This window comes from Mustela nivalis (assembly GCF_964662115.1).
Source record: "Mustela nivalis genome assembly, chromosome: 5".
NCBI lineage: Eukaryota > Metazoa > Chordata > Mammalia > Carnivora > Mustelidae > Mustela > Mustela nivalis.
Window position 1 is genome coordinate 24,365,806 of NC_139024.1, and position 13,560 is coordinate 24,379,365.

Below are 13,560 nucleotides of genomic sequence, written 5' to 3' on the forward strand. Positions count from 1 at the left end.
GATCGTGACCTGAGTTGAAACCAAGAGTTGGATCCTTAACCAACTGTACCACCCAGGCACACCTAAAGTATATTTTAAGAATTATTTTGCTCAGGGCGCCTGGGTGGCTCAGTGGGTTAAAGCCTCTGCCTTTGGCTCTGGTCATGATCCCAGGGTCCTGGGATCAAGCCTCGAATCGTGCTCTCTGCTCAGCAGGAGGCCTGCTTCTCTTCCTCTCTCTGTCTGCCCACCTCTCTGCCTTCTTGTGATCTCTGTCAAATAAATAAATAAAATCTTTAAAAAAAAAAAATGGGTTAAAGAATTCTTTTGCTCTTACGTGCTTTTCTCCATTAACCCCCATTTGCTCTTCTGGAGCTTCCTTTCTGTGGGGCTGTGAAGAGGGAAACAAAACACAGACAAAACAGCTAGCATGTCCGAGGACTAGAAGTGCATTGGGGGGTTTGGGGGGAGGCAGGAAGTGGAGTAGGGACATCTGGTGGGTATGGGAGGGTCACTGCTATAGTGAAGTGGTCAAAGAAGGCATTCTGAGCAGGTATACTTTGTGTGGACCTAAAGGAAGCAAGTGACTAAGTTTTGTTACATACATAAGGGAAGACTGGTACAGACAGAGGAAAGGGCAAAGGCACTGTGGCCAGAACAGCCTTGGCATGTTCAAGGAAAGTCAAAGAGAAGTATTGTAGCTGGGGAAGAGTGAGCAAGGAGGAAAGAGGGTAACATGAATTCAGAGGGGTAAGGAGGTAGAGGAACTGGGACAGATTGTGTTGGACCTTGGAGTCCATTATAGGGACTTTGGCATCTAACCTGAATGAGATGGGGTACCCCTGGCAGGTTTTAAGTGGAGGACCAGAGTGATGGATTACATGTGTCTTCATGTTCCTACTTACTCATTTCTATCTTTTCTATTTTGCAAAGCTAATGGACTAAAAATATTATCTCATTTTTATAATACTCCTTTTGCAAATTATTAGTGAGGTTGAGCATCATTTTATATGGGTTTTTTTTTGCCATTTGTATTTCTTCTGAAATTACGTCTTCATATCCTTTCCTATTTTGCGCTTGAGCTGTTTATCTGTTTCTTAATAATTTCTTGTCCAGTAAGCTCCACACATATTTTGAATACAATCTTTTGTCTGCTGTATGTGTTGCAAATACTTTATTTCAAGTCTATTTGCCTGAGTCTTTTTTATGTTTTATTTCACTAATAAACATTTTTGTACATTCTAACTCCTCAAATTTATCCATTATTTTTCTTATGGCTTCCTGACTTCCCATTTTATTTTACAAGGCTTTCTCCCCCCAAGATCATTAAGAATGGTTTCCTAAATTTTTAGTTTTTCACATTTGGATCTTTAATCTATCTAAATATATTTTTATCTATGATGCAAGGTAGGTATATAACTTTATTATTTTTTTCCCTGAACTGACCGCCATTTGTGATAACATCTTCTGTAGAAATAATCTATCTTTTCCCTAACAATTTAAAGAGCCCCAAGCTTGTGGCTCTGTAGTTCACTAGCTATATGAACTTAAGCAAGTCAGTTAGCCCACCAGCCCACCTCCCTTCTGTATGGTAGAGATAATAATGCTTACTTCAGAAGCTGTTGTGAGTTTGACATCATTTTATTTATTAATCTGTTAACTGAATTATTGTTATGCTTGCAAAATTATTTTTCATGAAATACTTAGCATACAGTAGTTAATTGGTTCAAAGTAATAATTTAGTAATTAATTTCTGATCTTTTTCATTTCTAATAATAAATAATTTAGTAAGTTGGAACCATAATTGCTCTTAGGCATTTAAAAAAATAGGATATTTGAAGTATTTTCAGATGAAATGAGATGATACCTGGCATTTACTTCAAAATAGTTGGCAAGAAGAGTGAAAGGTACGGCTGAAGCAAGATTAGAGCCCACAGAGGTTCTTTATGCCACATTTTCTACTTCGGTATATTTAAAAATTCTCAGAATAAAAAGGTTTTTTTAAAAATGCATCTTTAAAAACAGTTAAAAATGACAAAGTATAAACCTTTGTTATTTCCAAATGCAATATTATGTATTTGTTATATTACTATCTGTACTTTTCTTTGCTATAGTTTAACCTCTCAAAAAGAAGGAAAGCAAGGAGGGAAGGAGGAAGAAAAAGGTTAAAAAAAAAAAAAAAAGGAAAGAAGGCTTCATTGTCTTTATCTCCCTTGCCTGTGTAATGAAACACAATTGACCCTTCTACTGTTTTAACGCCAGCTTAAACATGTAAAACATTTGAAAAGATTTCAAGTTAATATAAAGGACAATTTCTAATCATTAAAACTGCTTATCAGCAGACCTGGTTCCTGTGAAGTAGTTATACTCATCCCTGGATGGGGCTAATTGAGCTTAATTGACCTCTGGGGTCACTTTGAACTCTGATTCTATGAACCTGACTTTGTAGTTGATATCATCCTTCCCTTTTGAAACTAAGAATCATAATAATACACTATACCTTTATAAAATTGACTGATAATTAGAGTTACTCATTTAACAAACATTTGTAGGCAGCCTAGAGAAATGGGATAGTATAATTTACAGTGCAGTGAGGGAGAAGGGTAGCAGGAAGATAGATGACTAAAGAAATAATTATAGGATAGTACAGTAAGTAACACTCTGTTCAGAGACTTTCGGGCACAGAATGGGTTAACTCTAGGAAAGTATGGGAAGACTTGGACTGAGTCCTAAAAATTCTTCATACAAAAATATATTTATCACTCACCCTGTAGCAACAAAAGTTGTATGAAAAAAAAAAGTTGTGTCGCTCACCCATACAGTAGACTTCTGTAGAAATGGTAGGTAGAAGGGAGATTCTCTGTTTGTAAACGGTGTAGAACTATCTCCAAGAGATAATTATTTTTTTAAACTCTTAAAATTTTTTAAGTAATCTTTACACCCAGTGTGGGGCTCCAATTCCTGGCCCCAAGACCAAGAATCACACATTCCACCAACCAAACCAGCCAGGGACCCTCTAAGAAATACTAAGTGAATAAAGCCAGAGTACATAAATATGAACATAAAATATTTTTGTTATCTTTTATGGTACAATTTTTACTAACCATAGCTTTCAGGAAGCTATTAGCTACACATAACAGGACTCTAACAACGGTAGCTTAAAAGAATGCTGTGTTTATCTCCACTAACAAGAAGTCTAGAGGTGAACACATCAGAGCTGGTATAGCCCTCGAAGAAGTAAGTCATTAGGGCCCCGAGCTTCTCTGTTCTTTCTGCTCTACCGTCTTTAGGTTGGGGGCCCCCTTTAGGATCCTTAGGTCTCTTCTGGGCCAATCCTCTAGGCAGGAAAGTATTTGGGTCATCTTCCAGACAGGAAGAAGGGGTAAGCCCAAATTTCCAGAAGTACATAACACACCAACTGACTCTGTCCCCTAACATCAGGAACTCAGGAGATGTCTCAGAAGCTCCTCCTAGTAGATTTCTGCTTACAATCTTTGGCCAGACTGTGCTACATGATCACTACTGGCCTCAGGGAATCTTGGAGAGGTATTTTTAAGTGGGTCCATTGTCACTCCATATATAATCAAAGGTACATTGGTAGTGAGGAACATAAAAATGGATAGGTGACTAGCAATGGCTGCTATCATCCCGTCTAAAACCTAGGATGCTAAAAAAATTTGGAGAAATGTTGGGGAAAAAATGGACCAGAACAGATGAAGTTGTTTAGTATAACTGAAAGAAAGTGATTTGGTGAAAATTTTTGTAGAAACATTGATTAATCCTCAGTTTCATTCAATGTGGTAATTACTTCCCTACTCTGATTATTTAACATAAGTGGTATTCATTTGTGACTCTTTTCCAATCAAGATTTAGCATGAAAAATACCCAAGAGTACGAAAATATATGTACATAAAATGGCATGAAGACTTTTATTTAAGATAATTTTTAAAACCCAGTATGTTGAAAGTTTACTAGATTGCTTTGGTTGGCTAAAACAGGAATAAGATAATGAGAAGAAAAATTTCCCAGATTCTTTCATACTGTCACTGCTTCTCTGCTATATGCTAAATTATACTCTGGCATAATGTGATCTGGAGTTGTTTATCTGATGATAAAATCTTAGAAATTGAGAGCCCACTACCAGATAGTGGAATTGCAGGACAGATTTCAAAGATGACAAATCATTTCATTTCTATTTTCTATAAAAAAGTAGTGTTAATAGCAATATTTTGGTCTCTTTGTAACTGTTAACTGCCAGTCTAGCTAACTTTTAAATCCCTGAATCGAGGGTACCTGGGTGGCTCATTCGGTTAAGCAACTGCCTTTGGCTCCGGATGTGATTCTAGGGTCCTGGGATCTAGCGCCCCCCGCCCCTCCACATCAAGCTCCTTGCCCAGCAGGGAGCCTGCTGCTGCTTCTCCCTCTGCCTGCTGCTTCCCCTCCTTGTGCTCTCTGTCTGTCGAATAAATAAATCAAATCTTTAAAATCAGTCAGTCAGTCAGTCAATCCCTGAATCATAGGATTTGGGAACTGGAAGGAATTGTTTCTCCTTCAGTGATGAGAAGACTGTACACCTCAGAGTTTAAGAGATCTGCCCCTGAACTGTGTGATGTCATAGGCAGAAGTAGAACTGTTATCCAGATTTCCTGACTGGCTAAATCACTTGAGTTGGTTCTGATCAAATGATTGGGAACAAGTTGATTACTTTTCCAAGTTATTATGAACAAAAGGAGTAAAATCTATTCATAATTTATTTTCTCCTAGAAGATCTTCTTCTGGAGCACCTGGGTAGCTCAGTTGGTTAAGCGTCTGCTTTCTGCTCAGGTCTTGATCCCAGGATCCTGGGATCCAGCCCCGCATCGGGCTCCCTACAGGGAGCCTGCCTCTCCCTCTCCCTCTGCTGCTCCCCTGCTTGTGCTCTCTCTCTCTTTGTCTGTCAAATAAATACATAAAATCTTAAATTAAAAAAAAAGGAAAGAAAGAAAGGAAAATTCTCTTCTGTAGTGCTTAGAACTAGGGTTCAAAATTGGACAAGTTTTGGTGGGCATATACCAGTGTTGGTAACATCGGTAACTTGGGCCTTTTTTCCCTTCTCATTTACTGTTCATTTGCAAATAAACATTTTAAATTATCATTGGTCATTGTGACAATCTGGCTCTGAGTTCCAGCTTTGTCCTTTACATACTGAATATTCTTGATCAAGTATTAACCTCCCTAGACCTGCTGGAATTAGAATTACAAGTAGATAATAGAAACGAAAGTTCTTTGTAAATGGGGCATACTGTACAAATTAAGGCTTTTCACTTTTACTATTACAATTGTTTTTGTTGATTCTGACCACGTGGCATTTAAAGATTGCTATTTATTTAATGAATGCTGCTTTATGATTATAAATGCTTTTCTTAAAAAGCTCACAATTATTTGGTTTCAGCCTCGGAGTAATTCAAAACACCTACAACTTCTTGCATACATGGTTATTATGTTCTTTCATAAGCTGACTGAATGAAACATCTGTCCAGTGCTTAACCCTTCCTAAGTTATACACTTGCTGACAGTCCCATTGTGTGATTTTTGTGAAATGTGACTTTTGTATGGATTTTCACAGTGTTGGTATTATAAATTAGTGAAGAAGATACTAATAAAATATGTTTTTATTCCTTTCTTTTAGTTACTTTTTTTAAATTTTTTTATTTTTTACAAACATATATTTTTATCCCCAGGGGTACAGGTCTGTGAATCGCCAGGTTTACACACTTCACAGCACTCACCAAAGCACATACCCTCCCCAAAGTCCATAACCCCACCCCCCTTCCCTCAATCCCCCTCCCCCCAGCAACCCTCAGTTTGTTTTGTGAGATTAAGAGTCACGTATGGTTTGTCTCCCTCCCAATCCCATCTTGTTTCATTGATTCTTCTCCTACCCACTTAAGCCCCCATATTGCATCACCACTTCCTCATATCAGGGAGATCATATGATAGTTGTCTTTCTCTGCTTGACTTATTTCACTAAGCATGATACGCTCTAGTTCCATCCATGTTGTCACAAATGGCAAGATTTCATTTCTTTTGATGGCTGCATAGTATTCCATTGTGTATATATACCACATCTTCTTTATCCATTCATCTGTTGATGGACATCGAGGTTCTTTCCATAGTTTGGCTATTGTGGACATTGCTGCTATAAACATTCGGGTGCATGTGCCCCTTTGGATCACTACGTTTGTATCTTTAGGATAAATACCCAGTAATGCAATTGCTGGGTCATAGGGCATTTCTATTTTCAACATTTTGAGGAACCTCCATGCTGTTTTCCAGAGTGGCTGCACCAGCTTGCATTCCCACCAACAGTGTAGGAGGGTTCCCCTTTCTCCGCATCCTCGCCAGCATCTGTCATTTCCTGACTTGTTGATTTTAGCCATTCGGACTGGTGTGAGGTGATATCTCATTGTGGTTTTGATTTGTATTTCCCTGATGCCGAGTGATATGGAGCACTTTTTCATGTGTCTGTTGGCCATCTGGATGTCTTCTTTGCAGAAATGTCTGTTCATGTCCTCTGCCCATTTCTTGATTGGATTATTTGTTCTTTGGGTGTTGACTTTGCTAAGTTCTTTATAGATTTTGGACACTAGTCCTTTATCTGATATGTCGTTTGCAAATATCTTTTCCCATTCTGTCAGTTGTCTTTTGATTTTGTTCACTGTTTCCTTTGCTGTGCAAAAGCTTTTGATCTTGATGAAATCCCAATAGTTCATTTTTTCCCTTGCTTCCCTTGCCTTTGGTGATGTTCCTAGGAAGATGTTGCTGCAGCTGAGGTCGAAGAGGTTGCTGCCTGTGTTCTCCTCAAGGATTTTGATGGATTCCTTTCGCACATTGAAGTCCTTCATCCATTTTGAGTCTATTTTCGTGTGTGGTGTAAGGAAATAATCCAATTTCATTTTTCTGCATGTGGCTGTCCAATTTTCCCAACACCATTTATTGAAGAGGCTGTCTTTTTTCCATTGGACATTCTTTCCTGCTTTGTCGAAGATTAGTTGACCATAGAGTTGAGGGTCTATTTCTGGGCTCTCTATTCTGTTCCATTGATCTATGTGTCTGTTTTTGTGCCAGTACCATGCTGTCTTGATGATGACAGCTTTGTAATAGAGCTTGAAGTCCGGAATTGGGATGCCACCAACTTTGGCTTTCTTTTTCAATATCCCTTTGGCTATTCGAGGTCTTTTCTGGTTCCATATAAAGTTTAGAATTATTTGTTCCATTTCTTTGAAAAAGATGGATGGTACTTTGATAGGAATTGCCTTAAATGTGTAGATTGCTTTAGGTAGCATAGACATTTTCACAATATTTATTTTTCCAATCCATGAGCATGGAAGATTTTTCCATTTCTTTGTGTCTTCCTCCATTTCTTTCATGAGTACTTTATAGTTTTCTGAGTATAGATTCTGTGCCTCTTTGGTTAGGTTTATTCCTAGGTATCTTATGGTTTGGGGTGCAATTGTAAATGGGATGGACTCCTTAATTTCTCTTTCTTCTGTCTTGTTGTTGGTGTAGAGAAATGCAACTGATTTCTGTGCATTGATTTTATATCCTGACACTTTACTGAATTCCTGTACAAGTTCTAGCAGTTTTGGAGTGGAGTCTTTTGGGTTTTCCACATATAGTATCATATCATCTGCGAATAGTGATAATTTGACTTCTTCTTTGCCAATTTGGATGCCTTTAATTTCCTTTTGTTGTCTGATTGCTGAGGCTAGGACTTCTAGTACTATGTTGAATAGCAGTGGTGATAATGGACATCCCTGCCGTGTTCCTGACCTTAGCGGAAAAGCTTTCAGTTTTTCTCCATTGAGAATGATATTTGCGGTGGGTTTTTCAGAGATGGCTTTGATGATATTGAGGTATGTGCCCTCTATCCCTACACTTTGAAAAGTTTTGATCAGGAAGGGATGCTGTACTTTGTCAAATGCTTTTTCAGCATCTATTGAGAGTATCATATGGTTCTTGTTCTTTCTTTTATTGATGTGTTGTATCACATTGACTGATTTGTGGATGTTGAACGAACCTTGCAGCCCTGGAATAAATCCCACTTGGTCGTGGTGAATAATCCTTTTAATGTACTGTTGAATCCTCTTGGCTAGTATTTTGGTGAGAATTTTCGCATCTGTGTTCATCAAGGATATTGGTCTGTAGCTATCTTTTTTGATGGGATCCTTGTCTGGTTTTGGGATCAAGGTGATGCTGGCCTCATAAAATGAGTTTGGAAGTTTTCCTTCCATTGCTATTTTTTGGAACAGTTTCAGGATAATAGGAATTAGTTCTTCTTTAAATGTTTGGTAGAATTCCCCCGGGAAGCCGTCTGGCCCTGGGCTTTTGTTTGTTTGGAGATTTTTAATGACTGTTTCAATCTCCTTACTGGTTATGGGTCTATTCAGGCTTTCTATTTCTTCCTGGTTCAGTTGTGGTAGTTCATATGTTTCTAGGAATGCATCCATTTCTTCCAGATTGTCAAATTTATTGGCGTAGAGTTGCTCATAGTATGTTCTTATAATAGTTTGTATTTCTTTGGTGTTAGTTGTGATCTCTCCTCTTTCATTTATGATTTTATTTGGGTCCTTTCTCTTTTCTTTTTGATAAGTCTGGCCAGGGGTTTATCAATTTTATTAATTCTTTCAAAGAACCAGCTCCTAGTTTCGTTGATTTGCTCTATTGTTTTTTTGGTTTCTATTTCATTGATTTCTGCTCTGATCTTTATGATTTCTCTTCTCCTGCTGGGCTTAGGGTTTCTTTCTTGTTCTTTCTCCAGCTCTTTTAGGTGTAGGGTAATGTTGTGTACCTGAGACCTTTCTTGTTTCTTGAGAAAGGCTTGCACCACTATATATTTTCCTCTCAGGACTGCCTTTGTTCTGTCCCACAGATTTTGAACCGTTGTATTTTCATTATCATTTGTTTCCATGATTTTTTTCAATTCTTCTTTAATTTCCCGGTTGACCCATTCATTCTTTAGAAGGATGCTGTTTAGTCTCCATGTATTTGGGTTCTTTCCAAACTTCCTCTTGTGGTTGAGTTCTAGCTTCAGAGCATTATGGTCTGAAAATATGCAGGGAATGATCCCAATCTTTTAATACCGGTTGAGTCCTGATTTAGGACCGAGGATGTGATCTATTCTGGAGAATGTTCCATGTGCACTAGAGAAGAATGTGTATTCTGTTGCTTTGGGATGAAATGTTCTGAATATATCTGTGATGTCCATCTGGTCCAGTGTGTCGTTTAAGGCCTTTATTTCCTTGCTGATCTTTTGCTTGGATGATCTGTCCATTTCAATGAGGGGAGTGTTAAAGTCCCCTACTATTATTGTATTATTGTTGATGTGTTTCTTTGATTTTGTTATTAATTGGTTTATATAGTTGGCTGCTCCCACGTTGGGGACATATATATTTAAAATTGTTAGATCTTCTTGTTGGACAGACCCTTTGAGTATGATATAGTGTCCTTCCTCATCTCTTATTATAGTCTTTGGCTTAAAATCAATTGATCTGATATAAGGATTGCCACTCCTGCTTTCTTCTGATGTCCATTACCATGGTAAATACTTTTCCACCCCCTCGCTTTAAATCTGGAGGTGTCGTCGGGCTTAAAATGAGTTTCTTGGAGGCATATAGATGGGTTTTATTTTTTTATCCATTCTGATACCCTGTTTCTTTTGATTGGGGCATTTAGTCCATTAACATTCAGGGTAACTATTGAGAGATATGAATTTAGTGCCATTGTATTGCCTATAAGGTGACTGTTACTGTATATTGTCTCTGTTCCTTATTGATCTACCACTTGTAGGCTCTCTCTTTGCTTAGAGGACCGCTTTCAATATTTCCTGTAGAGCTGATTTGGTGTTTGCAAATTCTTTCAGTTTTTGTTTGTCCTGGAAGCTTTTAATCTCTCCTTCTATTTTCAATGATAGCCTAGCTGGATATAGTATTCTTGGCTGCTTAGTTACTTTTTTAAAGGATAATTTTATTTTATTTTTTTTTAAGATTTATTTATTTGTCAGAGAGGAAGAGATGGAGAGACAACACACAAGCAGGCAGAGACAGAGGGAGAAGCAGGCTCCCTGCTGAGCAAGGAGCCTGATGCAGGACTCGGTCCCAGGATCCTGGGATCATGACCTGAGCTGAAGGCAGTGGCTTAACCTCCTGAGCCACCCAGGAGTCCCTAAAGGATAATTTTATTTATTTTATTTTTTTTTTAAGATTTTATTTATTTATTTGACAGAGATCACAAGTAGGCAGAGAGGCAGGCAGAGAGAGAGAGAGGAGGAAGCAGGCTCCCTGCTGAGCAGAGAGCCCGATGCGGGACTCGATCCCAGGACCCTGAGATCATGACCTGAGCCAAAGGCAGCGGCTTAACCCACTGAGCCACCCAGGCGCCCTAAGATAATTTTAAATGTTAACTCCTTTTGTTAGTTTTTAAATGTTTTCTGTTAACTTCTCAGTAGTCTTCTAAGCCTCTATCATTCGTGATTTTCTTTGGGATGTAGTGAGGTTTCCATCTACACTATGAATATATTCTTTATTTAGAAGTTATTTAACTCACTGGTTCATGTTCTCCTACTCCCCTAATTTGAAATCAAGTACCTTATATCCACTGGGTCATTTTTCATATTCTTTTGATTTTTTTTAACAAAAGAAATTAAAAATGTGATTTTTCTTTTTTCTTTTTTTAAGATTTTATTTATTTATTTGACAGACAGAGATCACAAGTAGGCAGAGAGACAGGCAGGGGATGGGGAGGCAGGCTCCCTGCTGAGCAGAGAGCCCAATGTGGGGCTTGAGCCACATTGAGCCTGAGCTGAAGGCAGAGGCTTTAATCTACTGAGCCACCCAGGCACCCCTGTAAAGGCTAATTCTAAACGTTAGCTCCATTTGTTTGTTTTTAAATGTTTTCTGTTAACTTCTCAGTAGTCTTTAATACAGGAGTAAAAAGTCTCATATTTATTATTTGATTATTCTATATTTATTTGTCTTCATGTTTAAGGTTGTCCTAGTTCAAATGCTTAAATTTGACCTTTAGGTGAGGCCCCTTTGTTACATTTCCCTTGGGCCTTTGTAATAGCTTCCTCCCTTACTGATGTCTCTACTTTCACTGTCTACTTTTTCAGATTTTTGTACATATCACTTTCAGAATATTTTTCCTAAATCACTTTAAAAAAAATATATCATCCCTCCTTCTCAAAAACTGCCTGTGTAACAAAATTCAGACCCTTTAACTTGCTATAATCTAGCTCTAGATTCCTACTTCTCACTTATCCACACAGATCCTATGCTTTTACCAAAATGACCTCCTCACCCTCTGATCATGTTTTCCCCTCTTGCCTTCACCCAATCTTGATTCCTATTCTTTATCATTCTGAGGTTCCTAATTCCTACTGTTGTGTCTGCCCCTTCTCTCCAGCTGTAGAAATCATACCTGTCATTCAAGGGCCAGCACAAATTTTACCTTCTTCAGAGAAAATTTTAAAATCTTGCAACTGGCAATCTAGGGAACACCCTGGTATAGTGGAAATAGGTTGGATTTTGAAGTCCCTATCAGTTATCTATTGCATAACAAACTGCCCCAAAACTTGGTGGCTTAAAACAGCAAACATTTTACTTTTCATAGTTCTTTGGGTTGGCTGGACTGATCCTCTGCTAGTTTCTCCTGGATTTATTTATGTGGCTACATTTAGCTGGTAGGTCGGCTGGAGGGTGAGCATGGGTAGGAAAGCTGGGCTTTCTTCCCTGCATGTTGTCTTTCATTCTCAAGGAGGCCCGATGAGGCTTCTTCACATGTAGCGTCAGGACAGCATTCCAAGAGAGTAGCCCCCGATGCAAAAATACTCCCCCATCTTCTTTGTCCCACATTTGCTGACATCCAGCTGACCAGGCAGAGGAAGATTAACTTCAACTCAGAGTTAATCAAGGAGGAGACGTGACATGGATGGGACAAAGTATGTTTCAGTCACACGGCTAAGCCCAGAGTCCGCATGGAAAGGACAACACAGGAGCATGGAAACCAAGTGGTGCAATTCACATGAAGTCATCTGTAACCGATTCCAACAGATTTCCAGCTCTGTATTACTGTATGCCTTTGGGAAAGTCATTTAACAGTGTGCAATGATTTTCTCACCTATAAAAAGAGTTAGTAATACCTACCATAGGATGGTTATGAAATTTAAGTATTTTAATAATTGTTTGGGCTTTTATGATTTTTAAAGTAATGGTTTTGTCATTGTAGAAAATGTACAAAGTATAGAAAAGTATAAGAAAAGAAATATTTAGACATTTCTTTCTTCTAGGTGTCTCAGTTGGTCAGCATCTACCTTCAGCTGGGGTCATGATCACGGAGTCCTGGGATCCCAGGGTCATGGGATCCTGAGGTCCTGGGATCGAGCCCCAAGTCAGGCTCAGCTGAGAGCCTGCTTCTCCCTCTCCATCTGCCCCTCCCCCTGTAACCCCCTCTAGAGATCTCTCTTCTCTCTCTCAAATAAGTATGTAAAATCTTTCAAAAGGGGAAAAGAAAAGAAAAACATTTCTTGACATCCCCTCTGAAACAGTACTATACTATAAACTTCTCCAGGACCTTCTCTGTTTTATTCACTACTGTAGGTATATATCTTGGTTTTTATTCTGATATGTAAGGTCTTTGAAGAAAGAGACCACATTTTATTCACCTTCAAATCCCGTAGCTTTGGATTAGAATTTAAAAAGATAACATATGAAAGTGTTTAACTTAATGCCTGACAAGGTTTATGGTCCCCCTTAAACTGGAGTTTCTTTAGGTACTAGAAGGGAATTTCAGAAATCCTAAAATTGCGGAGGTGGGAAGGGTATGCTGGTAGCAGAGTATCTAAATGGAACGGTAGAGAGTCGCCCCACTAGCAGCTTCTCTCTGGGAGTCCTGGTTATTCATGAGAGGGAGGGAGAGGAATGTTCTAGGGAAGGAACATGTCAAGATCTGCTTATAGATCCAAAACTGCTCAGTGGAGAGGCCTCTATTTAAAACTTCATTAAAAAGCAATAGTCTTGGGGCGCCTGGGTGGCTCAGTGGGTTAAAGCCTCTGCCTTCGGCTCGGGTCATGATCCCAGGGTCCTGGGATCGAGCCCCCGTCGGGCTCTCTGCTCAGCGGGGAGTCTGCTTCCCACTCTCTCTGTCTCTGCCTGCCTCTCTGCCTACTTGTGATCTCTGTCTGTCAAATAAAATTTAAAAAAAAAAAAAAAGAGGGAGAGGGACTAGTCACTGAAATAGTTTGCTGTTGAGCACTGAAGTCTGCCATTACTGATACGGTGGTGTTCTTGACACTCAGCCAAGTCTCACCTTCATGTTTCAGTCAAAGAAGTTTGGCAGAGATCACGGAACTTATCCATACTGCTCTCCTCGTGCATCGTGGCATAGTAAATTTAAATGAGCTGCAATCTTCTGATGGACCACTGAAAGACATGCAGTTTGGAAATAAAATAGCTATCCTGAGTGGAGACTTTCTTCTAGCAAATGCCTGCAATGGACTAGCGTTGCTGCAGAACACCAAGGTAATGGCGGGCAGGTTACTCGTGT

The 13,560-nt window shown here is 38.9% G+C and overlaps 1 protein-coding gene across 2 annotated transcripts in view; it reads left to right on the forward strand.

The window, feature by feature from the left end:
• The window catches only part of PDSS2 (decaprenyl diphosphate synthase subunit 2), a 260,870-nt gene that overhangs the window by 143,619 nt on the left and 103,691 nt on the right, over positions 1 to 13,560 (forward strand). For both annotated transcript variants that reach the window (XM_082732091.1, XM_082732090.1), the window contains exon 3: positions 13,337 to 13,535. In XM_082732091.1, the coding sequence (XP_082588217.1) occupies positions 13,337 to 13,535 (199 nt within the window). The remainder of the gene's footprint in view (positions 1 to 13,336; positions 13,536 to 13,560) is intronic.